The 25761-nt window shown below is 37.0% G+C and overlaps 1 protein-coding gene across 1 annotated transcript in view; it reads right to left on the bottom strand.

Moving 5' to 3' along the window:
* The window catches only part of LOC150080676 (DCC-interacting protein 13-alpha-like), a gene marked incomplete in the record, with an annotated part of 341505 nt that overhangs the window by 200746 nt on the left and 114998 nt on the right, over positions 1-25761 (bottom strand). The window contains 2 exon segments of the mRNA XM_090381733.1: positions 14432-14610; positions 23705-23817. Coding sequence (XP_090237859.1) covers positions 14432-14610; positions 23705-23817 — 292 coding nt within the window.

Here is a 25761-nt window from a genome sequence, read left to right as displayed (position 1 = left end):
AATCCCCACAATATCTGCCTTTGATGTTTTGAGCAATACCTCAAATTCATTTACTAAACTCTTAGCATTGGTGTATACGCAAGTATACATGCACCTGTTCTTTTTCTTAGCTACCCTAACACAACCCATGTGTTTACATGTATCCCAATGATTCCCAGCAGTCTCTGAAATATCCTGCATCTTATTTTCCAGGCTGCGGCTTATTCCAATAGAAGCAGTGCAAGAATCACCTTCACCTCTGCCAGTGGCTACTGTTAATCTATTAGTCCTTGTATCCCCCCAATCTAGCAGTTTTCCGACCCACCTAACACTGCCTCGATAGCATCAGCAAACATTCTTGCACCCTTTCTATTTAAGTGTATCCCATCCCTGTAGAAACAGTCTCTCCTGTTAACAAGTACAGACCAGGCTGAAAAAAATTCTACCCCTTGAGCCTTGCATAATCTTTCCAGGGCCGAATTGATCGACAGGGCTCTCATCATATACTCCCTCCTATCGTGTCTGGGCAGAATTGCAGACACTTTCAAATTCAACCCTAATTCACGGCTTTTTTTCAACAGTGAACTGTACTTGTTAAATAATTCCGCCGGTCTCCTACTCTTAATATCATTAGTGCCAACGTGTACAACTATATCACCTTTTGTGCCCTTAAAAGATGATATCCGCTCTACAACGTCATTACTTCTTGTCATACTTTCTGGAAACATGAAACCTAAGAAAAATTAATAATGTGATTGAATTACTACACTGTGATAGCTATTCAAAGTGTTTTCAGGAACCATATATTTTAGCATACAAGTCACCTTTTGAAGCACATAAAAAAGTCTTCTGAATTTTAAGGTTGTCTTATATGCAGAACATGAAAAACTTAACATTCAATTAAAGAGTATGAATTAATACCAATATATTTATACAGGTGATTATTGAAGTAAAGTAAGTAAAAGTAAAGTAAATGCAGCCATTATCAACCCACTGCAGGATGGAAGCCTCCTCAACAATTCATGCTGAAGCAAAGTATATACATATATATCAAAAATATATATGTAATTTATTACATATATATTTTTACAAAAAATGTCATTGTTCACCTTTTAAAACCACAAGTAAACCCAAAATTTCTTCACCTTCATTACACAAACTTATGGGGACTGTCAATTTCTTAGAAACATTCACTGGTTTCCCCCTGACTCTCTGCTCCCCCACTGCACCTGGCAGTAAGGCAGTTTTGCCACTTCTCTTAATGGGCATAAGGGAAAGGGCAGCTACATAATAAAGCTGTAAAAAGTATAATAGCAAAACTGGCACCTCCTGGTGATAATGGAAGAAATTATTAGAATGACCCCAACTGCAAATCATGTCTAGTAGCAGTGGGAAAGTATATTAAAAGGAAGCTGACAATCTGGTGTACAGTTATTAACTAAAACAGCCACATTTCCATGTGCTGTTCGACTTCCAATTCTGTCTTTATGATATTGTGTGTGTGTGTGTGTGTGGTTGAAAGGATAGGCTTCATTGAAGTTTAAGAGAGATGTTTCTCAGAGAGATATTAGTGGAGAAGTTAGAAGACAGAGAGCCATCTACCATCACCCTCAGTGAGTGATCAGAGGGAAAACTGGATAATCAATTACAAAAAACAGTTGGCAAACCATAAGATGGAAGCTTGTTTAGAAGACCTTTATGCCAAACATGATCAAAAGCCTTTCAGATGTCAAGAGCAACTGCTTGTGTTTCACCGAACTTTTCCATTGAGTTTGTCCATAAATGGGTAACATAAGCCAGAATATCACCAGTGGATTGACACTGATGGAATCCATACTAGTGATTGTTGATCAGACAGAAGGTTTCTAGGTAGTTTAAGAGTTGGTGGTTAATTGATGTCTCCATTAATTTAGAAAGAGTAGAAGTAATTGCAATGGGACGATAACTGGATGGGAGGGATTTGTCACCCTTTTTAGGAACTGGCTGGATATGAGCAAATTTCCAAGCAGAAGGAAAAACACCTTCAGAATAAGAAAGTGAAAAAAGGCAGAAAAGAAGGAGTAAGTTCAGGAGCACAGGTTTTGAGAACAAGTGGAGAAATACTATCAGAACCTGGAGCTTTCTTAGCATCAAGATTCGTCAAAATCCTTCTGACATCTTTTTCACGATAGACCACAGAAAGCATTGAATGCAGTGTTCCAGGAATGGTGTTTTACCAAGATCATTAATACATGAGTTGGAAGAAAAATGGATGCTAGCAGGTCAGCTTTATCCTCGGCTGAAGTGACAACAGAACCAACTGCTTTTGACAGAGGTGGGAGCAGAGATGGGCAAAAGTTGCGGCCAATAGCTTTGGCAAGAGACCAGAATGCTCGGCTACCATTAGGGCAAGAAGCAAGTTTTCTACTCTTAGCCTGTTCAAACTCTAGTTTGGACTGATTAATAACTGCTTTATAATTGTTGCGAGCTTTGGTGTAGGCAGAAAATGAAACCGAAGAATTGGAAACAAGTCAATTATGATATGCAATGTTCTTCTCTTGAACAACCTTAGCACATTTATTGGAAAACCAAGGTTTAGATAATGGATGAAATTTTAAAGTGGAGTGTGGAATAAAGGATTCCATTCCTACAAGAATAATTTCACTGACACGATCTGAGCAAAGGTTGACATCAGAAGTTTTGTAAGCATAATCCAGCGAAGGAAAATAAATCTTGCAGGTCATCCCATTTTGCATTCTTGTAATGCCAAACAACACGAGGTTGGGAACAGCCATGAGATAAAGGCTCCATTGGAGAAGAGACAATCACCAAGTTGTGATCTGAGTGCCTAAAGGACCACTCACTTCGACCCTGTACTTAGAAGGGTTATTTGTGAGAAAAAGATCAAGCGTGTTGGCTGTATGGTTAGGATTGTCTGGCATTCTTGTAGGTAAATAAACAATCTGTGGAAGGTCATTAGTAATTGCAAAAGCCTCAGCATCTCGACCAGCTGGGTCAGTGTGACTTAAAAATGGAAGCCAGCTGGAGTTGTGAACATTAAAATCACCAAGGAAAATTACCTCACTGTTAGGAAAGTTGGACTGGAGAAAGTCAAGGTGCAAAGAGGGGAAGTCAAAGAGCTCCAAGTAATTAGTGGTGTTGGGAGAGTGGTCTGTTGCCCCTATTGTTCTGTAACTCCACTAATCACTTGAAACTCTTTGACATCCTCTCTTTGAAACTTGACTTTCTCCAGTCCAACTATGAGGTAATTTCCTTGGCAATTTCAGTGTTCACAACTCCAGGTGGCTTCTGTTTTCCAGTCATAAGGACTCAGCTGGTTGAGAAGCTGAGGCTTTTGCAATTACTAATGGCCTTGCACAGATTGTTAATTTACCTACAAGAAAACCTGACAATCCTAACCATGCAGCCAACATGCTTGAACTTTTTCTAACAAATAACTTTTCTAAGTACATGGCAGAAGTCAGTGACCCAGTAGGTACTTCAGATCACAACTTGATGATGGTCTCTTCTCCAATGGAGCCTTTCTCTCGTGGCCATTCTCAACCCAGTGTTGTTTGGCATTACAAGAATGCGAAATGAGATGACCTGCAAGATTTATTTTCTTCTTTTTCTTGGTCGAATTACTGTTTCAAATCTTCTGATGTCAACATTTGCTCAGATTGTGTTGGTAAAATTATTCTTAGAGGGATGAAATCCTTTATTCAACACTCCACCTTAAAATCTTGTTCTTTATCTAAACCTTGGTTTTCCAATAAATGTGCTAAGGCTGTTCACAAGAGAAGAATGGTGCATACCATAATTGGCTTGTATCCAAATCTCCAGATTCATTTTCTGCCTACATCAAAGCACGCTATAACTGTAAAGCAGTTATTAATCAGTCCAAACTAGATTTTGAACAGGCTTAGAGTTGAAAATGTTCTTGTCCAAATGGTAGTCAAGCATACTGGTCTCTTTCCAAAGTTGTTGGCTGAAACTTTTGTTCATTTCTGTTCCCACCTCTGTCAAAACCAGATGTTCTATTGCCACTTCAGCCAAAGATAAAGCTGACCTGCTAGCATGCTACTTTTCTTCCAACTCGTGTAGTTATGATCTTGGTAAACCACCTCCTACTATTCCCAGTACACTAGGTGGCAGATGAATTCAATGCCTCCTGTACTTACTTACTTCTTCTTTTTCTAAAGTAATGGAGAAATCAATTAACCGTCAACTCTATCTAGAAATCTTCCATCTGATGAATGATCACCAGTATGAATTCCATCAGTGTCAATCCACTGGAGATATTCTGGCTTATGCTACTCATCTGTGGATAAATTGAATGGAAAAGTTTGGTGAAACTCAAGCAGTTTCTCTTGATGTTTCAAAGGGTTTTGATCATGTTTAGCATAAATGTCTTCCAAATAAGCTTTCATCTTATGGTTTGCCAACTGTTTTTTGTAATTGGGTATCCAGTTTTCTCTGTGGCCACTCACTGCAGGTGATGGTAGATGGTTCTCTGTCTTCTAACTTCTCCACTAATCCTGGTATTCCCCAAGATTAGTTCTTTCTCCCACTCCTTTCCTCTTGTATATTAATGACCTTTTTCAACTGACCAGAAATCCTACCATTCTGCTGATGATAGCACATTGCATTTCACATTCCAGTTTGCGAAACCTTGCCCCACACAAACAGCTTCAACTTCTCGAATATCTGCCACCAATTCCTTAAATGCTGATCTCCAGGTAATTCTCCAGTGGGGGCAAAGGTAGTTGATTTCAATCCTTCTAAAACTCAGTCCTGTCTTATATCTCACAAAAAGAATTCTTCTACTCCTATGTTTATCTTCGATGACACTCCGATTTCTAAGCAAGATCGTATACTGTATTTGTTGGCTTATAAGATACTTTTTTCCTTATAAATATCTTAAAAAAATCACCCTGCATCTTAGAAGTCAAAAGTGGCAATACAGCACATGGGCAAAACCAAAAAATTGGCATTCGACAAAATGCAACTATGAACTTAGCCAAATCGGGAATATCAATGAAATTCCGTTGACTTAGATGTCAGCACCAATAAGCAATTCAAGAATAACATGTCGGAGCAATTGAATAAATGGATGATAGAGGGGAACCATGATACGAAGTCTGTGGGAAAGATGAAACATTCATCAATAGCACAAATGAGTGAATGGGTGCTGAAGTCATGGCATGATGTTAAGGCTGAAATTGTGTTCAAGTGCTTTAAAAAATGTGGTATAAGTAATGCAATGGATGGCACTGAAGATCATTTATTGTATGACAGTGACAGTGATACTAGTGAAGAGGATGATGATGAGGATAATAATGATCAAATCAGTAATGAATCTGAAGCTGAATAATACTAAAATAATAAAAGTAATAATCCTATATATTTCTTTATTGGCTTTTGGGTTTTATTTTTATTAAATTTTAAATTTCCATTGTATCAACAATAAATTTTTTTCAATTAGTTTTTCAAAACGTTTTTTTTCTTAAATTTACCATTCAAAAATTAGGGTGTGTATCTTCCATGCTGCAATGTCTTATAAGCTAACAAATATGGTATCTCTATTGGGGATTACCCCGACTTCTAATGTCTTGGCATAAGCACATTATAAATATTGCTTCCTCTGCATCTAAAAAACTGTTTTCTCTTTTGCTCCTGGTGTTACTTTTCTTCCAAACAGTTGTTCACTCTGTACAAATTGCAAATCTGCCATACCATGGAATATTGTTCCCACATCTGGAGCGATGTTCCCCAAAACCTCTCTCAGGCTTCTAGATGCCATTCTAAAGAGAGCAGTTAGGTTAATTAATGACTCATCTCTAACAGAGTCTCCCCACTCTGTCTCATAGAAGTTCTCTTTCTGCTGCATGCCTGTTCTATAGATACTTTCACTGGCACTGTTCTTTTAAATTGGCTTGCACATTCTCTCATCCAAAACATTCCAAACACATGCCACAACCAGCCAACATCCTTTTACTGTCCAACTTCAAATTCAGAGAACCAAATTTTCTTCTTCCTCATTGATTCATTCAACTTCTTTTTTCTGAAACAGTCTTCCATCACAAATATTTCCTGAAAATTACAAGCTATAGAAGTTCAAGTCTAATGTCAATAAGTATAGTCTTTCATCTTCAACCTATGCATGATACTAAGTACTACAGGTTCTAATTCCTCTTGTGTTTGAGGTTTTAATTAAAAAAAAAAAACTCAGGTACAACACACCTTCATAATTCGAGGGCTAAGTGTCAAACAACGTTAACTACAAAGTTGCACTTTTGTTTTGAGAATTTGTATAAAGTTAAACTTTAGTTTAACTTTATACAAATAACAATACATATCATGTCGTATAAATGTATTTCTTTAGTAGTTTACAAGTTAGCTTGGGATATAAGAACATTTCCAGTAAACCAAGAAAATGTTAAATGAATTTTTCTTGGTTAATTACATTTTTGTAATTAACTATTTAACATTTATATTTAACATAAAATGATTTTGTAGTTAATGTTGCCTGACACTAAACCCTCGAATTGAGCATATATTTTTTTTTTGGTCACGTATTTGGTCACGGGCTCGAACCCCAGTCTAATCAAGAAGCGTGTGCTACCCACTGCTGCTCCTGCCCACCTGGCTATGGAGGTGCCCGACTGTATTACTGTGGTGTGAAAAGGAATGAGAAACTATCACACTATTTTTCCCAGGACATCTAGCATAATCCTGAGATTTTTATCTTTCATATTACTTAAAAGGAGTAGTATATACTAACAACCTTCATTAGAAGAATTATTATAAAAAGTCAATAATGAATTAGAAATCAATAATAACAGTTCAAACGTCATATTATAACTGCTTTTATAATAATAATTGAAATAGAACAATAGAAGAAATATTTCTTTTATTGTTTCTATAAAAGAAAAGTAATGAAGTGAAAAGGAAACAAAGCAAAGAAATATAAATATATTAAATAACTTATATAGAAGTTATAATCCCCTCACAAGAGACTCACCTTGATGTGGTGAGGGGGCTTATGTGCTTCACTGATACAAAGAGCTATACCAGTGGTAATTTAATTACCAGCAGGGCCTCCCAAGCCAGACAGGTCTGAGTTAAGGAGCCAGACAAAGAGTCTCTCCTGATGAGGGAGAACCAACGATATCAAAGATCAGTTAGGATCTGTTTGGCAGCATTGTATGAATACTAGCATGGTCACTCTGACTATTGACTGTATTACTATGTTGTTTGTTTGTTTGGTTTTTAGGAGCATTAGCAACTAAGGCCAAATTGCTCTGGGGATATGCGGTGGTCATTCCCTGACCTTTCCGCATCGCCCGTATTTGGTCACGGGCTCAAACCCCAGTCTAATCAAGAAGCGTGTGCTATGCACTGCTGCTCCTGCCCACCTGGCTATGGAGGCGCCCGACTGTATTACTGTGGTGTGAAAAGGAATGAGAAACTATCACACTATTTTTCCCAGGACATCTAGCAATGACATACAAAAACACAGTTTCGGCCCTCTATCCCCAGCATCCCTTGAATGGGAAGAGGGTGCTAAGATTCTCCAGGTGTTTGTCACTTAGAATTGGGACCTGGAATGTGAGGAGTTTATATGAGGCAGGAAAATTTGATAATTTAGCTCAAGAAATGAACAGACTAAAAATATATATTCTTGGTGTTGGTGAGGTCATGTGGCCATGCAATGGTAAATGTGTTACAGACAATGGTATGTTTTATTACATGGGCACCGATGACCGAAATCATAGAGGACTTGGATTTTTGGTTAATACTAAAGTTTGTAAGGCAGTGAAAAATGTATTACCTTACTCAGACAGAGTGATGATGATTCAAATAGCAACAAAACCTTGCAACTTAAATATAATTCAGATCTATGCACCAACAGCTGAGAAATGTGAAGAGGAGATTGAGGCATTTTATGAACAAACTGAATTGATGCTACAACTATCCAAGAACAGAGTTAGCATCACATTAATTATGGATGATTATAATTCCAAAGTTGGTGCTGGTGAGTGTAGAGCGATTGTGGGCAAGTTTGGACTAGGCAAAAGAAATGACCGTGGAGATAGGCTGGTAGAGTTTGTACAAAGATTTGAATTGGTAATAACGAATACCTTTTTCGAACTGTCACTGCACAGACTATATTACTAGCCATAGGGTGAAAGGAAACCTGAGGCTTATGCTGCACCAGCCAAAAAAAAAAAAAAAATTTTCTGAATTACCCTGAGGAGAGAAGTAGAAGGGAATCACCAAGGAAAAGAAGAATGATGATATCCAGCTCAGGATCCATACATGGAAATCTCCAGGTGATGGAAAAAACAATATTGTGAGGAATCAAATTGATTATATTTTGATCAACCATCACTTAAAAAACTGTGTGAAGCATTTGAGAACATCTCCAGGCAATACCGATCCCCAAAAATTGGAGAACAAAGATATTAAAAAGAAGATCGAAGACTCCTTGAAGAATGAACTGAATTATATCCTCCCAGAAGATATAAATGAAAGATGGAAATCAATCAGCGATGCTGTGCCTAAAGTGGCAGATAATCATCTGAAAAGTGAATCTCTAAAAGCAAAACAGAAGTGGATAATGAGTGATATACTAGAACTGATGGAAAAGAGAAGACAGAACAAAAACAATCCAGCAGAATACAAAAAAATAAGAACAGAAATCAGGAAGAAAATAAAAGAAGCAAAGGAAAACTGGATGAGGTCCAAATGTGAAGAAATTGAGAAACTGGAATCCTTACATGACCAATTCAACAAGCATAGTCTTGAAAGAGGAGTTAGGAATACACTACAGAACTTATAGCAGAATACTAAGAAGAAGAATGGAGTTATTGCAGTTTCAGTGGAAGAAAGACTTGAGTGCTGGAAAGAATATATCAGAGAATTGTTTGATGACAAGAGAAATGAAAAGTTTGACAGATCAGAAAATGTGGAAGGACCGAGTTTCATGGAGGAAGAAGTGATCTTAGTGATTAAATATGCTAAGCTCAAAAAGGCAAGTGGTCCTTACAAAATTCCAACAGAACTTTTAAAGATAATAAAGGCTGGATGTGTTGGTTGATCTGCTGAAAAAGGTTTATGATGTTGGAGAAATTTCCAGAGAATGGTTGAGATCGTCATTCATACCCATACCAAAATGTGCAAATGTAAATAGATGTTCTCAATTTATATCAATTAGTTTTTCTCAATTTACATCAATTAGTTTGATAAATCAAGCATTGAAGATACTTCTAAGGATTATACACAATTGCATTTATCAAAAATGCGAGGAAATACTTAGTGATTCTCAATTTGGCTTCTGGCAAGGACTGGGTACCACGAAAGCATTGTTTGCAGTTTGAACTCTAGTAGAAAGATGTCTGTCGAGATGTGAACCAAGTGGTATACATCTGCTTCTTGAATTATGAGAACGCCTTCAATTGTGAAAGACATGAAAAAATGTTCAAAATTTTAAAAGAATTTGAATTGATGGCATGGACATCAGAATAATTGTGAATTTGTATTGGGGACAATCAGCAAGAGTATGTATAGAAGGAGAAAAGTCAAAGAAATAGAAATAAAAAGGAGTTTGTCAAGGTTGTATTCTATCACCTATACTGTTTAACGTGTATGCTGCAGAAAAATTTTTAAAGAAGCTATAGAGGAATGTACAGTGGGGATAAAGATTAACAGCAATACAGGAAACATAATTAGATATGCAGACGATATTTTTTTACTAGCTAGTTCTGAGAATGATTTATAATCATTAATGAATAGAGTAAAGAGAACAAGTGAAAATTCTGGCCTGAAGTTAAACATCAAGAAAACAAAATTCATGGTGATCAGTAAGAAGGAAGTACAAACAAAAACTACAATCAATAATGAAGAAATTGAAAGGGTTAAAAGTTACCGTTATCTTAGATGACTGCTGAGCGAGAACTGGTACCATTATATTGAGGTAAGCTCAAGAATTGAACAAGTGCATGCAGCCTTCCTTAAAATGAAGAATCTTCTATGCCACAGCGATCTTACACTTTCCTTAAGAACAAGAATACTGAGATATGTCTTTTCTGTCCTCCTTTATGGAGCTTAGGTCTGGACACTGACAAAGGAGACCCAGAATAAGTTAAATTCTTTTGAAATATGGTGTTAATGTTGTTGTTGTTATTTGGTTTTTAGGAGCATTAGCAACTAAGGCCATATTGCTCCGGGATATGCGGTGGGCATTCCCTGACCTTTCCGCATCCTCCGTATTTGGTGGTGACAGGCTCGAACCCCGGTCTAATCCCAGGAGCATGTGCTACGCACTGCTGCTCCTGCCCACCTGGCTACGGAGGCGTCTCACAAATGTAAAGTACTACATATGGGAAACAGTAACCCCAGAGCAACATACCAACTCTGTGGTACTATACTGACAGTGGTAGAGAATGAAAAGGACCTGGACCTGACCATTGTGCAGGCAGATATGAAGTTTTCTGAGCAGTGCAGATGGGCTGCAAGAGTAGCTCATGGTGTCTTTTCAATTATATACAGGAATTTTTCTAGCGGGGATAAGGAGGTGATTATTCCCTTGTATAAGGCAATGGTCAGGCCACACCTCAAGTACTGTATACAGGTCTGGAGGCCTCATTTCAAGAAGGATGTAGAGCTGTTGGAACGAGTACAGAGAAGGGCAACAAGATTAGTGAATGGAACAAAGGGTTGCTCTTACGAAGAAAGGCTTAAGTTTTGAAAATTACAGTGTCTGGAGACTAGGCACCAGCGAGGTGATCTGATATAGGTGTATAAAGCATTGAATGGTTTGAGCATGCTCAATGCCGATGGGATTCTTCCTCTTGCTCAGAATAATCACCTGAGAGGGTATAAATTCAAATTGAGGAAAGACAGATGTAGGATAGATGTGTGGAAATTTGCCTTTAGCCAGCAGGTACTTGGTTGTAGAACAGACTTCAATACTTTGTTGTGGAAGTTGATAGCCTAAATAAATTTAAGGGTGAGCTGGACAGGTATTTGGAATGAACGGAGGGGTGAAATGGGAGTGTTTTTTTTTTTTTTTTGCTGATGCTGCACATAAGCTTGCTTTCTTGCATCATATGCCTCTACTAATGCTGATGCTAAAAGGCAAACCTCCACACATCTATTCTGTGACTATCTTCCCTCAATCTGAACTTATGCCCTCTCATGTGCATAACGCAAGCAAGAGAAAGAATCCCATTAGCATTGAGTTTGCTCAATTATTTGAAAGCTTTAAACATCTCCAGCAGATCACCTCACAGGTACTTAGTCTCCAGATGCTGCAATTTGCAGAACTTAACCCTATGTTCTCCTCATCCAGAGCCGGTGAAAGGGGAGTGCAGGGTGTGCACCACACACAGCCTCGCACTGGCAATTTTTTATAATAAATTAAAAATTAAATATATTTAACTAGTTGGGCTATCACTAGTTGCAATTGAAAGAAACATTTGCAATGGGATAGATTTTTCACAAATTTTAGATGATTTTGCAGCGAAAAAAGCACATAGAATTACTTTGTAATAAAATATATAGTTTTTTTGTTTATAATAATATTGTATTTGTTTAGAGGTATAGAAATTGTTTTTGTTACTTTTGCTATAAAACTTTGTGATTTTATTTTAATAATTATTTTTAGATTTGAAAAAACATGCATCTTTAATGAGTAAATAAAAGTTTATTTTTTTCGGCCCCACATTTATTTTTGCACGCAGCCTTGCAGACCCTATGACCGGCTCTGCCCTCACCAATCTCACTGCCCTTCTCTAAACTTGTTCCAGCATCGTTCTAAAATGAGTCATCCAGACCTGTATGTAGTACTCAAGGTGTGACCTGACCACTGCCTTATACAATGAGATAATCACTTCCTTATCCCTTCTAGCAAGATTCTGGTTTATCATTGACAAGACCCCATGAGCTGCACTGCTCTGAAAACTTCAGATCTGACTGCACAGTTACCCCAAGGTCTTTTTCATTCTCCACTAACCTTAGCGAAATACTGCACAATTTGAACATTACTCTGGGGTTACTGCTACCCACCCATATGCAGTACTTTGCATTTGTCAATGTTAAACTTTAGTTGCCATCTCTCAGCCCATCTGCCAAACTTTTCCAGATCCCGTTGCTTGGTTTGGTTTGGTTTTTTTTTTAGGAGCATTAGCAACTAAGGCCATATTGCTCTGGGAATATGCGGTGGTTATTCCCTTGACCTTTCCGCATCCTCTGTATTTGGTGGTGACGGGCTCGAACCCCGGTCTAATCAAGAAGCGTGTGCTACGCACTGCTGCTCCTTCCCACCTGGCTACGGAGGCGCCATTTCCCGTTGCTATAATGAACTGTCATTACTATCGTTAACAACCCTGCCAACCTTTATATCATCTACAAACTTACACATTAAGCCTGATATACATCAATATCATTGATAAATACAGAATTTATCAATGATAATCACTTTTCTTCTCTACTACAAGTTTCATCAATCCATCTGAGATCCATTTAGGCCTAACCTTGAAGAGTATTTCTTAACTGGTATGAAAAGCCTAGTCGCTGCTATGATTATTTCCTTGAATGCTTTTTGTTTAGAATTTAGTGATGGTAACATTACCAGTTGATCCCATTGTATAGAATTTAAAAATGTCTGAGACCACTGTAGTCTCTCCTTTACAAAAGCAAAAACCTCTCACTTTACCTTTTGATGGTAGTTATGTCCTTAAGTAAATCCGAAATCAATACATTGTGATCACTGCCACCTAGTGGTTCTTTTATCTGTAGATATCTAATGCATGAATAATCACTGCTTATAATCAGATCAAGAGTATTACTCCCTCTTGTTGCCTTTCTAACAACGTTGCTCTAGAAAACAGTCATTCCAGAAATACACAAAAGTCTTGTTAGTCTGTGGGTGACCAATCCACAACTTCCAGTCAATATCTGGAAAGTTCAAATCCCCCACTATAAGACATTGTGATTTACTAGCCCACTATTTCTCTGTACAGCTATTCATTGAACTCAGAGTCATTATGCCTATAACACACTCCTACTCTCATTTTTGCTTTCCCAGTGCTTGTCACACCAAGCTGACTCAACATTGCACTGGCCACCCATGTCAACTGAATGCATCACCTTAGATTGTATATGCCTCTTAACTAAGAGCATAACCCCTCCCTCCCTCTCTCTTATCCTCTCTGTATACATTGTACCCCTCCATATTCAAATTCTGCATCCCTTATATCTGAATGCCACCATGTCTCTGAAATCCCAACAATGTCTGCATTTGATGTCTTAACCAGCAATTCAAATTCATCAAATTTATTTATTATACAATGAGCACGGATGCACATGCAAATATACATGCACCTGTTCTTACTCTCACTTGCCCTAACACAGTCCACATATTTATATGTACCACGACTCCCAGCAGCTCTTGAAATATCCAGCACCTTGCTTTCAAGGCTGCTGCTCATTCCAATAGAAGCCATGCAAGATCTTTCACCTCTACTTGCAGCTATTGTTAATCTATTAGTTTGTGTATCCTCTCAAGCTAGCAGTTTTCCATCCCACCTAACACTGCCTCAACTGCATCAGCAAATATTTTTGCACCCTTTCTAAGTGTACCCCATCCCTGTAAAAACAGTTTCTCCTGTTAATAAGCACACAGGTAGAACATAAGGCTACCCTGTTTTTTATCATAGGATTACATGGCTTAAGTGGTAAATGCTCCAAATAAGATGCATTCATTTTTGTGTACAACTTTATGCAGTGCAATGTAAATTAGAAGCCTGCATACCTGTAAATTTACCTGACCCATGAGAACTCAGGATCAGGTTGAATGCAAGTAGAATATATGTGGTTGTGGATAAAGAATGGATAACAAAAGCAATGCAAGTTCATTTCAAGTTCCCTATTGGCAGTGGGGAAAGGAGCATTTCACATGCATCTATTGCTTTTAGAGCCCACCTTCATAACTATTGTTTGGATGCTTTACTATGTCTATAAGCCAATGAAAGTAAACTGAAGCCAAAATTCCTTTCTATTACTTGACAATTCTTAGCTGTAATGAGCTGTGTCTAGTAGGATAACTCCCTCCTTTCATCAGCTGCTTTTGCCTTTTTAAGCAAGTTCTCTGTGAATCTATTGTGGAGATGTCTGAAAGAAAGAGATTCATTTAAAGAAAAAAATGCTATTCCATTAACCTAAAAGTTTTTTTTAATGTTTTAAAAATGCATTTTTTCTAATTCTTTTGTTTTAGACCATTTTCATTTTTGTGAAAATGTTTCAAATAATGAAGACAAAAATAAAATAAATGCAGACTGAGACTGTCTTCTAATAATTTTCATTTTAGTTGGTTGATTTAGTAGTCATATTATAACCATGCTGCCATAAATTCAAATAAATACAGTATGTTGTGCTATATCAGGATAAATTCATCTCCAGCACTTACCCTTGTATACTAGCACTGATATTAGAAAGGAAAGTATCTAACTCAGGAGTGTTAAGTGCTTCATGACCAACAGTGAAATAGGATTTCAAAGAGTGAAGAAAACCTAATAAGGGTTCAAGTAGGGCTGTCTTCCGTTTGTATTGTAATGCATTCAGATTAGCATAATAATGAAGGGCCATCTGTAAAACAAAAGGAAGAAAAAACACAGAATATCATTTTATTTACTATACCAAAATCAATAGATCATCATATTTTGTCAATTTTCTAATTCTAATTAGTTTTCAATGGTGTTGTGTTAGCTTTGAGCAAATAGCTTAAATGGATTTCTTTACTTATGGATAAATTTATTATTTATAATATGTATTAAAAATGATAAGTATTTAACATAATGTATAATTAATAGCATTATAGTTATCCTGCAGGTTAAGCTCAAATAAGATTAAAACACACCTTTCCCACACAAAAACTAATATAATCCTGCTGAAATATACAAAGCTGCCAACTTTTAACTTTCAAGAAGTGGAGATCAGACAATAGCCTAAAAACTTATTTTCCAGAAGGAAAATAAGTTTTTAGGCCAAAACAGGTGAAAAACATGGGATTTTTTGCAAAAGAGTAAGTTCTTTAAAAAAAAAAAAAAAAAACAGGAAGAAAACAGATTTGGCAAAATATACTTTTTATACTAAACAGTCATATGATTTTTACCAGTACAGTGGCTAGTACCAGTCAGTAACTTTGGGAATATCCTCCCCCCCCCAACCATGCAAGTTCTGAAACACTGCACCTAGTATACTGGAGAGGACCACCCAGGTATGAACCAATGTAAGCAGGAGTCAAGGTGTGATGTCCACAACATATCACACAGACGAATGCCACCCTATTTGGTAGTGACTCATCAACTGGTGAGTTGGTAAGTCATCTTACCAACACTTACTCCTGTTCTTTGCCACCTTTTTTCACTTTCTTATTCCAAAGGTGTTTTTCCTTCTGCTTGGAAATTTGCTCATATCCAGCCAGTTCCTAAAAAGGGTGACAAATCCCTCCCATACAATTATCATCCATTGCAATTACTTCTACTCTTTCTAAAGTAATGGAGAAATTAATTAACCGCCAACTCTTAAAACTACCTAGAAACCTTCCATCTGATCAACGATCGCAGTATGAATTCTGTCAGAGTCGATCCACTGGTGATATTCTGGCTTATGTTACCCATTTATGGACGAATTCAATGGAAAAGTTCGGTGAAACACAAGCAGTTGCTCTTGACATCTCAAAGGCTATCAATCATGTTTGGCATAAAGGTATTCTAAACAAACTTCGCCACTGCCGGTCCCAAGCCTGGATGAGAAAGGAGGGGAGGGGCATACCTCATGTAAAAAAAACCCATGCTCGGCTGGCTCCAGCAGACAGTACCTGGGTTACAGGTGAAGATGGAGGCTCTATCTTCAGCAACAGTGGAAGTGTGTCACTCTTCCAAGATACTGGTCCCATCTAAATTGTGGACTATGCATTAGAGGAATGGCAAGCCAGCTGCATTATCTGCCTTAAACCCTATGGATCTCAGCCATTATAAGATAAGCAGTCATGCTACTGCATCCAGGGTAACTGATGCGGCTGTTATGGAGAACAGCTGTGAAGAAAGCTATATGGCCAGCCAAAACTCAAATGTATCTCTCAATGCTAAACGTAAGATCGCTTTACAAGCACGGGAAAATAGAACTGGTAGAATAAGAACTGAAAAAGATCAAATGGGATATCGTAAGAATGTCAGAGACCCATTGGACAGAAGAAGGAACACTGGATATGACAGAAGGAAGAATATTTTACTCAGGGAGAAAATACAACATACATAGAGAAGGAGTCGCGTTCATAGTAAAGAAATGTTTATTAAATTCGATAATAGAAATTCACCCGCACAGCTCCAGAATAAGTTTAAGAATAAAAGGTAAAGAAAAAGGAATCTTCATAAAAATAATCCAGGTATATGCTCCAGACTCTGCTCCAGACTCCTCACAATGATGATATAGAGACAGCTGCCTTCTATTCAGACCTACAAGAAACCATAGATAACACAAACAAAAAAGATATTTTAATAGTAATGGGAGACTTTAACGCAAAAGTTGGAGGCTTTTCGACAGACTTCAGCGATGCATTAGGAAAGTTCGGGATAGGAAATAGAAATGAGCGAGGAGAAGAACTCTTGAACTTCTGCAAAGAAAATAAACTATCATCACCAACAACACTGTTCTACCACAGGTCTCAACATAAGTATACATGGACATCACCAGATGGAAATACAAAAAACTGTCAACTACACTTTAATAAATAACTGGAAATCATCCATTCAAAATGTTAAAACTCTTAGAAGTACAGATTTTGACACCGACCACGAACTGCCAGCAGCAACAATTAAATGGAAATTTAAAAATACGAAGCCAACAATAGAGCAACATAAAATATATCACGATTTAAAGAAGACAAAATAAAGGAAATATATGGGAAAACACTACAAGAAAAACTAAAATATATAAACTATTCATTATCTGTGGAAAACATATGGGAGAAAACTAAACAAATGACTAAAGATGTAGCCTTAGAAACCTTGGGAACAAAACCAAAACCAAATAATCCCTGGATTACAGCAGAAATTTTAGATGTATGGACGGAAAAAAGACAAATGAAAAACCTCCTAAATAAAAAAAAAAAAATAGTCAAGAAAAAGGTAAAAATATAAAACCCTAAAAAACAAAATAGGCAACCTATGTAAAGCTGCTAAAAGGAAATGGTTGGAAGACAAAGCAAAGCAGTGCAAAGAGGCAAATAAATGTCGTGACTCTAAAACAACTTACCGGGTTATAAAGGAACTCTCTAAAACATACATCCCGAAAACACTGATGATGAAAAATAAAAACAGGAAACACGCAAGAAATTAAAAAAATATGGAAAGAATACTACCAAACCCTGTTCAAAGGGGAAAGAAAAAACACTCTTGGCTTAGATAATAAAAGAGATAAAGCACCCTCAATAACAAAAGAAGTTCAGAAAGCAATTAGCCAAATGAAGAATGAAAAGGCACCCGGAAATGATAATATCCAAGCAGAACTATGGAAATTCAGAGGTGATGCAATGTTAAAACACCTTACACAATTGTTTAATCTAATTTTATTTACAGGTGATGTACCAGAAGACAGGAAAAGTGGAATAATAGTACCTATACACAAAAAAAGGAGATAAAGAAAATTGTCAGAATTATAGACCCCATTACCCTTTTAAATCATATATATAAAATATTTATAAGGCTTTTACAAAATAGGATACTTAAAACATATGAAGAAACAATAGGGGAAGAACAAGCAAGATTTAGAAAAGACAGATCAACAATAGACCAAATATTCACACTAAACATCATTGCAGAAAAATATTGGAATAAGAAGAAACCTCTGTACCTATGCTTCATTGAGTTCAAGCAGGCATTTGACTCTGTAAACAGAGAAAATTTAATGAAGCAACTACAAAAAAATCACTTGATCATGAAATAATCATGTTTGTAAACAATTTCTACAAAAATACAAGAGCAACAGTAAAATTCAACAACCTTAAAACAGAGAAATGTGAATTAGAGAAAGGAGTCATGCAGGAATGCCCGTTATCTCCATATCTATTTAATATCTACCTAGAAGAACTAATGAAATCAATTGAAGAAAAAAGAGGCACAATAATAAATGGAAAAAAATATAAACCACATAAAATATGCAGCTGATATTGTGATTTTAACAGAAACCAAAGAACAACTAAAAGAAATATTAAAAACATCGATAAAGCAAGCAACAATTATGGAATTAATATTAATATAAATAAAATCAAAGTAATGCAAATTGGAAAAAACATAGAAGACATAAACATCCAAAATCAACAAATTGAACAAGTACAAAAATGTGTATACCTGGGCTCTCTAATAATCGGAAACCTAAGTAATATTGACCAAATTAATCAGACTAAACATCAGATGACAAACTTGAAAAAACTCAAAAACATATGGAAGAGCAATAAAATCTCAAATAGTCTAAAAATTAAACTATATAAAACTGTCATCATACCCACAGCAACTTATGGATCAGAGAAGTGGAGAATAAATAAGAAAGAAAGGCAAAAAATAATGTCATTTGAAATGAGATGTCTAAGGAAAATAAAATAAATTGGAGAGAACATAAAACTAATGAACAAGTAAGGAGAGATCTAAATTTTGAACGCAGAATAATAGAGCAGATCTACAAAAAACAACTTCAATGGTTTGGACATGTGAACAGGATGAAACAACACAGGCTGTCTAATGTAGTACTGACAGAAAGAATTGGAGATAAGAGATCGCCAGGAAGAGCCAAAACAGAATGGCTCCAATGCCTAAAGAAAAACACAGGCTTTCAGAGTTGTCAACAAATGATGCAAGGTTCAAGAGATCAACAACAATGGAGGACGATATCTAAATAGGGACTCAACCTGTGCCAAATGGAAGAGTAGAATGATGATTATGATGAAACAAACTTCCATCGTATGGTTTGCCAACTGATTTTTGTAATTGGTTATCCAGTTTTCTTTCTGATTGCTCACTGAGGGTGATGGTAAATGGCTCTCTGGCTTCTAACTACTCCACTAATGCTGGTGTCCCCCCCCATTCTTTCCCTCCATTCTTTTCCTCTTGTATATTAATGATCTTCTTCCATTGACTTGAAATCCTATCCATACTTTTGCCAATGATAGCACATTGCATTCCATTTTCCATTTCGAGAAACCTTGCCCTGCTCAATCAGCTTCAACTTCTCGAATATCCGCTACCAATTCCTTAAATGCCAATCTCCAGGTGATTCTCCAGACAACTTAGTTGATTTCAATCCTTCTAAAACTCAGTCTTGTCTTATATCTCAAAAAGGATTCTTCTGTTCCTGTGCTTATCTTTGGTGACACTTCGATTTCTAGGCAAAATGATATATCACTTTTGGTGATTACCTTGACTTCTAAGCTCTCTTGGCACAAATACATTAAAAATATTGCTTTATCTGCATCTAAAAAACTTGGTTTTCTCTTTCGCTCTCGGTGTTACTTTTCTTCCAAACAGCTGTTCACTCTCTACAAATCGCAAATCCACCCTACCATGGAATATTGTTCCCACATCTGGGGCAGTGCCCCCAAAACCTCTCTTAGGCTTCTAGATTCCATTCAGAAGAGGACAGTTAGGTTAATTAATGACTCATATCTAGCAGTCTCTCCACTGTCTCATAAACATACTGTTTCTGCTACATGCCTTTTCTACAGATAGTTCCATGGGCACTGTTCTTCTGAATTGGCTTCTATAATTCCTGCTCTCCCTTTCAAAACAGTCCGAACACGTGCTGCCACCAGCCAACATCCATTTACCATCCAACTTCAAACCCACAGAACCAACTTTTCATCTTCCTCGTTTATTCATTTAACTGCCGTTTTCTGGAACGACCTTCCTTCATATGTATTTCCTGACAATTACAGTCTACAGAAGTTCAAGTCTAATGTCAACAAATATCTTCTCTCGTCTTCTCAACCTCCAACCCAAGCATGGTGCTAAGTACTATAGGTTCTAATACCTCTTGTGTTTGGGGTTTTCATAAGAGAGAGAAAAAAAAAAAACTTTGCTTAATAGAGACTTGAAGTAGTGAAACCTATGTCCAATCTCCAGAGCAAAGTTCTGGCAACCTCATCTCTTCTATCATGCAGTATGATTGATGTCTCTTGATGTTATGATGGGCATCATGGCAAGATCTAATCTTCCTTATGGTTTTAGAGCTGCTCCCAAAATATGTTTGCAAGCTGGCTGCTAATAGCCCACTGGACTCAACTAACTGAAAACTCTGTAGGAGGCATACGGATTAGCTAGCATATAATCTTGAGAGAGTGAGTAGTGTGAGTGAGTGAGTGAGTGAGTAGTGTGAGTGAGTGAGTGAGTGAGTGAGTGAGTAGTGTGAGTGAGTAGTGTGAGTGAGTGAGTGAGTGTGTGTGTGTGTGTGTGTGTGTGTGTGTGTGTGTGTGTGTGTGTGTGTGTGTGTGTGTGTGTGTGTGTGTGTGTGTGTGTGTGTGTGTGTGTGTGTGTGTGTTGGGAGCACTACTGAGGTCATGTAACGTCAAGGAGCTAGGTAAATTCTTGCTGTGTGCACACCATATCCAAAAATTTCATTACTTCATACAAGTCTCCACCTCCCCACTCTACTGTTACCTTATCTACTGAATGCATCATGATAATCACTAATAGAACAAATTTATCTGAGAAATGATCTAAAACTTCCAGCCACTTCCTCATCAATTTCACAAATATATGTGGTCTCAGTTCTAATCTCAACAATGTCCATTTCCACTTACAATCTGCCAAAATCCCAACCAGCTGTAGCCTCAAACACTGCTCATCTCAGTTGTACTAATTATTTGCTGTTTGATTCCTTTTTGCTTCAAAAGTGGTGGTTGTGCTTAAATGCTCAGATTTCCAGACAAGGTTGCATATCTCTATTAGGGATTACCCCAACTTCTAATCTCTCTTGGCACAAAGTGCAGAAAAATATTGCTTTCATTGCATTTAAAAAACTGGATTTTCTAGTTTGCTCTCAGCATCACTTTTCTTCTAAACAGCTACACACTACAAATCTCAAATCCACCTTACCTTGGAATATTGTTCCCAAATCTGGGACAGTGTCTCCGTAACCTCAGGCCTCTACATTCCATTCAAAAGAGGGCAGTTAGTTAATTAATAAACCATCTCTTACAAATTTTCTTCACTTTCTGCCACATAGATTTTCTGTTTCTGCTACATGCCTTTTCTCTAGATACTTCCATGGGCACTTTTCTTCTGAACTGGCTTCCATAATTCTTCCCCCCTTTCTCTTTTCCAACTCAGTCAGCATACTTTTAATGTCCAACTTCCAACTCACAGAACCAACTTTTTTTCATTTATTCCTTCAACTTCTGTTTTCTGGTACAACCTTCCTTCAAACATATTTCCTGAAATTACAATCTACAGAAATTCATGTCTAATATCAACAAGCATCATCTTTCATCTTCTCAACCTTCAACCCACACATGGTACCAAGCACTGGAGGTTCTAATACCTTTCACGTTTTGGGATGTCATAAAAAAAAAAAAAAAAAAACACCAATGAGGTTTCTAATGAGTACTAGATACCCATTCCTACACACGAATATTCTCTTTACAGCTTCCACTTCTTGTGGCTTAAGTTCAGAAAAGATTTCTTCCTCTGATACCTCCATAATATTCCACTTGGAGTTCACACCACTAGACAAATTTAGTGTTTAATGTAGGATAACTGTAATTGCTATTCTCCCAGTAGAGGTGACTCGAAGAAGCTGTTCTGAATTGAATGCTTATTTTTGGTTTCAATTAAAAGGTCACAAGAAATAGCCGTTTTAACAATTTAAGAGAACCTATCAAACCTCCTTACCTCTTCTATATAAATAAGGGTGACACCTTTGCTATTGGCTTTTTGCTAATAGAGTGGATTATCAGCAAGTGCGGTGTAGGTCCTGATACCTGCTCTGTTCTGGATCTTTTTGCTGCTGCAACTTCATTGATATCTGGTAGGGACTCTGTTGGGGATCCCAGAAGAAATTTTTTTTTTTTTTTTTTACATTATTAGGATTTGTGAGTTTTATTTTGCTTCAATGCCCAGGCTCCCCACCCACCATGAAGCCCAAATGAGATGCCCACTTCCTGGCAATCAATAAATGTGCTTGAGAGTGGGACACCAGAGCTACCCAGACACCATACTTGCACCTCTGCCAGCCTGAATCCTATCTCTTGGACCATGAGAGTAGTGGCATGGCATTAACATAGCTGAGCTGACCCTTGCTCCTGGATGAGCCATCTCAGGCCCACCAATTTTATCAAAGCAGGGGCAAAAGTAGTGTGTTGGAGCTGGGTCCCTCTCAACCACCAAAATTCCACTTTCCAAGTTTGCACAGGTCACGGCATACAGCAAACACACTTGATTCCTATGGTAGTAGCCTGGAACTTAGACTAGTAGCCTGGAACTTAGACTTTGGGCATTGGATCCCAGTGATGCTAACTGGAGGACCAGCAGCAGCAATAGGCAGTCCCCTCGCCATATACAGGTGCTCATGTCAAGGGGTGTTCAGGTACACAATGGTACCAAATCTGTTAATGAATGCTACCATTTCACAACTGTAAATAATGAGATATCCCTCCCCCATAGCATCTTGGAACCTTGCATTCACATTTGAGATAGAAACTCTCAGAAATGATGCATGCAGATTGGGATGATTACCACAGTGAAAATGCTTATAGGGCTCATATTGATGGTAATATGTGAGATAAATCTGGTGGGTGGATTCTTCCTCAATCCCCCCCCTAATCACTTTGCACTTCACTGAGCAGATATGTTTCTACCAAAGCAACAACTGCAAAGATACCAGGCTTTCAATGCAGATTGAAAAATTTGCTACTGATAAGGATTTGGCAGACAGCCAAGATCATCCAACCCATATCAACCAGGCAATTGATTAGAGATGATTCTATCTTTAAAATGTTCCTTCAGGAAATGAAAAACTGCACATTTACTCCATCTTGTTGGGAAAATGTTTCTTCTTTATAACTTGAAAATGATGACCATTCTACATCTATTCTGTGAATAGCCCTCTCACTTAACTCAGGCTGAACTACAATAAAACTGCCAGTTTGATGAAACATTTCACAAAATAAGAATGTCACTCAGTAATACGCCATCTTGCTTAGAGAATTTTCCTACCAAGGCACATCATTAACTAGTAAAAAAAATTTTTTTTTAAATCATAAAAAAAAAAAAAAGACAAAAAAAAAAAACATTTCTTCATTCGATATTGTTTAATGACCCAAATTTATCAAGTCAATATATCAAAAAATGCAGAAATTCAAAAACTTGATTTTTTGTATGATTATTAAAAAAAGAATTATTTTTTTATGATTAACACAGCTCTTTCCAACTAATAGCATGAAATAAATTATTTAATAATGATCTGTTTAATTTTGGTGAAAAATTAAAATTGTTTTCATAATTCATGGCCACAGCGGGATCTTTCTAGGTAGGGGGAACTCGAGTTAGAAAAATTTGACTAATGCGATTCCTGTTGAATTATCTTTTGTATATCTCATTCAGTATTATAATAGGAAATGCATATAATGTTCTTAATTTAATGATTAATTCATTGCAAAATGAAACAATATAAAACTGTCATCTGCAAATACCTGATGAAACTTTTTGTTGATATTATACACTTCTTCATTAGCTTCGTGTCGCAATTTTTCACCATCTTTTTTCTTTGAAATTTTACAGAACTTCATCACTGCATGTTCCAGTTCTATTCAACATAAGAATATATGTTTTTATTATAAAATAATTTAAAAAGCACTTTTTGTAATCACATTTTATAATTAAACCTTACTGAAGCGATACCATAAAAAAATACATAGTGTTAGCTGTATGTATATATACTGCTTCAGGTCTCCTTAGATTTTTACAAGAATATTTTCTTCAGTTATTTGATATTGTTAGGACTCTCAGGTTTATACTGAGAATTTCAAAAAGCAAGAGAAGCAATTAAATGTCAACTGGCCTCTGTAAAGCTATTATTGTTGTGCTTACTATATGGTAGGTCACAATCTTCCTGAAAGATAATCAGAAACTAGATAATGTAATCAATGCAATGGGATAGACTTGGAGGTTTTAACACCTTCAATTAACTGTTAAAAATAATTTGGTTTCTGATGCAGGAAGGAGGAGCAGTATTTTTTTAGCATATTGATTGCATTCCTGATTTCAGAAGGTACTAAAATGATTGGCTGAAGTTGACACATAATGGCAAATGCTTTTAAGTTATTTACTTATTAAAAATTTAAGCCCTTCACGTGTTCTTATAAATATGAGCCATATAGTGCAAGGAAGCTAGAAGTTTTATACACCAGCAAAAAAAAAAAAAAATACACCCACCCTGTGTATGTGTTTTATTCCCCATATATGTAAGCACTGATTTATTTAGCTGATGATGATCTTTGAAGTTGCCTAAACTGTCAGCCTCCAATACCTATGGAGATAATAATTTACTCCAGAAATTAACATGCAAACTAAAACAAGACTTTCTACTATCCAGTCTAAAATCTTTGACTTGTAATTTGAATTTTTGGCCCCTAATTCGAGTATCATTTATAACTGTGAAAATTTCATCTTCATACATTTCATTATACCCTCTTAAAGTCTTATATATCTCAATCTTAACCCCCTAAAGTATCTGGTTACCTAGATCTGTAGAATACATACTCAAAGTCTTTGCTCATTGGAGTATATCCCTTTGCAATCTCATCTAGCATACACCCTCTTTGGACCATTAGCATTAGCAGAGGCATGTGATGCAAGAAAGCAAGCATATGCAGCATCAGCCAAAAAAAAAAAGAAAAAAAAAACCCACTCCCATTTCACCCCTCCGTTCGTTCAAAATACCTGTCCAGCTAAGCCTTAAATTTATTTAGGCTATCAACTTCCACAACAAGGGATGCAAATCTGTTCCACCAACCAACTACCCACTGGCTAAAGGCAAACTTCCGCACATCTATCCTACATCTGTCTTTCCTCAATTTGAATTTATGCCCTCTCAGATGATTATTCTGAGCAAGAGGAACAATCCCATCGGCATTGAGCATGCTCAAACCATTCAAGGCTTTATACACATCTATCAGATCACCTCACCGGTGCCTAGTCTCAAGACACAGTAATTTGCAAAACTTAAGCCTTTCTTCGTAAGAGAAACCCTTTGTTCCATTCACTAATCCTGTTGCCCTTCTCTGTACTCGTTCAAACAGCTCTACATCCTTCTTGAAATGAGGCTCCCAGACCTGTATACAGTACTCACGATGTGGCCTGACCATTGCCGTACACAAGATAATAATCACCTCCTTATCCCTGCTAAAAAAATTCCTGTATATCATTGACAGGACAACATGAGCTACTATTGCAGCCCGTCTACACTGCTCAGAAAAATTCATATCTGCCTGCACAATTACCTCCCCAGGTCTTTTTCATTCTCTACCACTGTCACTGTAGTATGACAGAGTTGATATGTTGCTCTGGGTTTACTGTTTCCCATATGTAGTACTTTACATTTGTCAATGTTAAACTTCATTTGCCACCTCTCAGCCCATCTGCTCAACATTTCCAGATCCTGTTGCAGCAGCATACTGTCAGTAGCATCCTTAACAACCCTGCCAATCTTTGTATCATCTACAAACTTGGACATTAAGCTTGATATACC

This window comes from Mastigoproctus giganteus, chromosome 9, assembly GCF_048544385.1.
Source record: "Mastigoproctus giganteus isolate SK-2022 chromosome 9, ASM4854438v1, whole genome shotgun sequence".
NCBI classification, from domain to species: Eukaryota; Metazoa; Arthropoda; class Arachnida; order Uropygi; family Thelyphonidae; genus Mastigoproctus; species Mastigoproctus giganteus.
The sequence above is the reverse complement of the archived record's forward strand: the minus strand, read 5'-3'. Positions and strand labels throughout refer to the sequence as shown.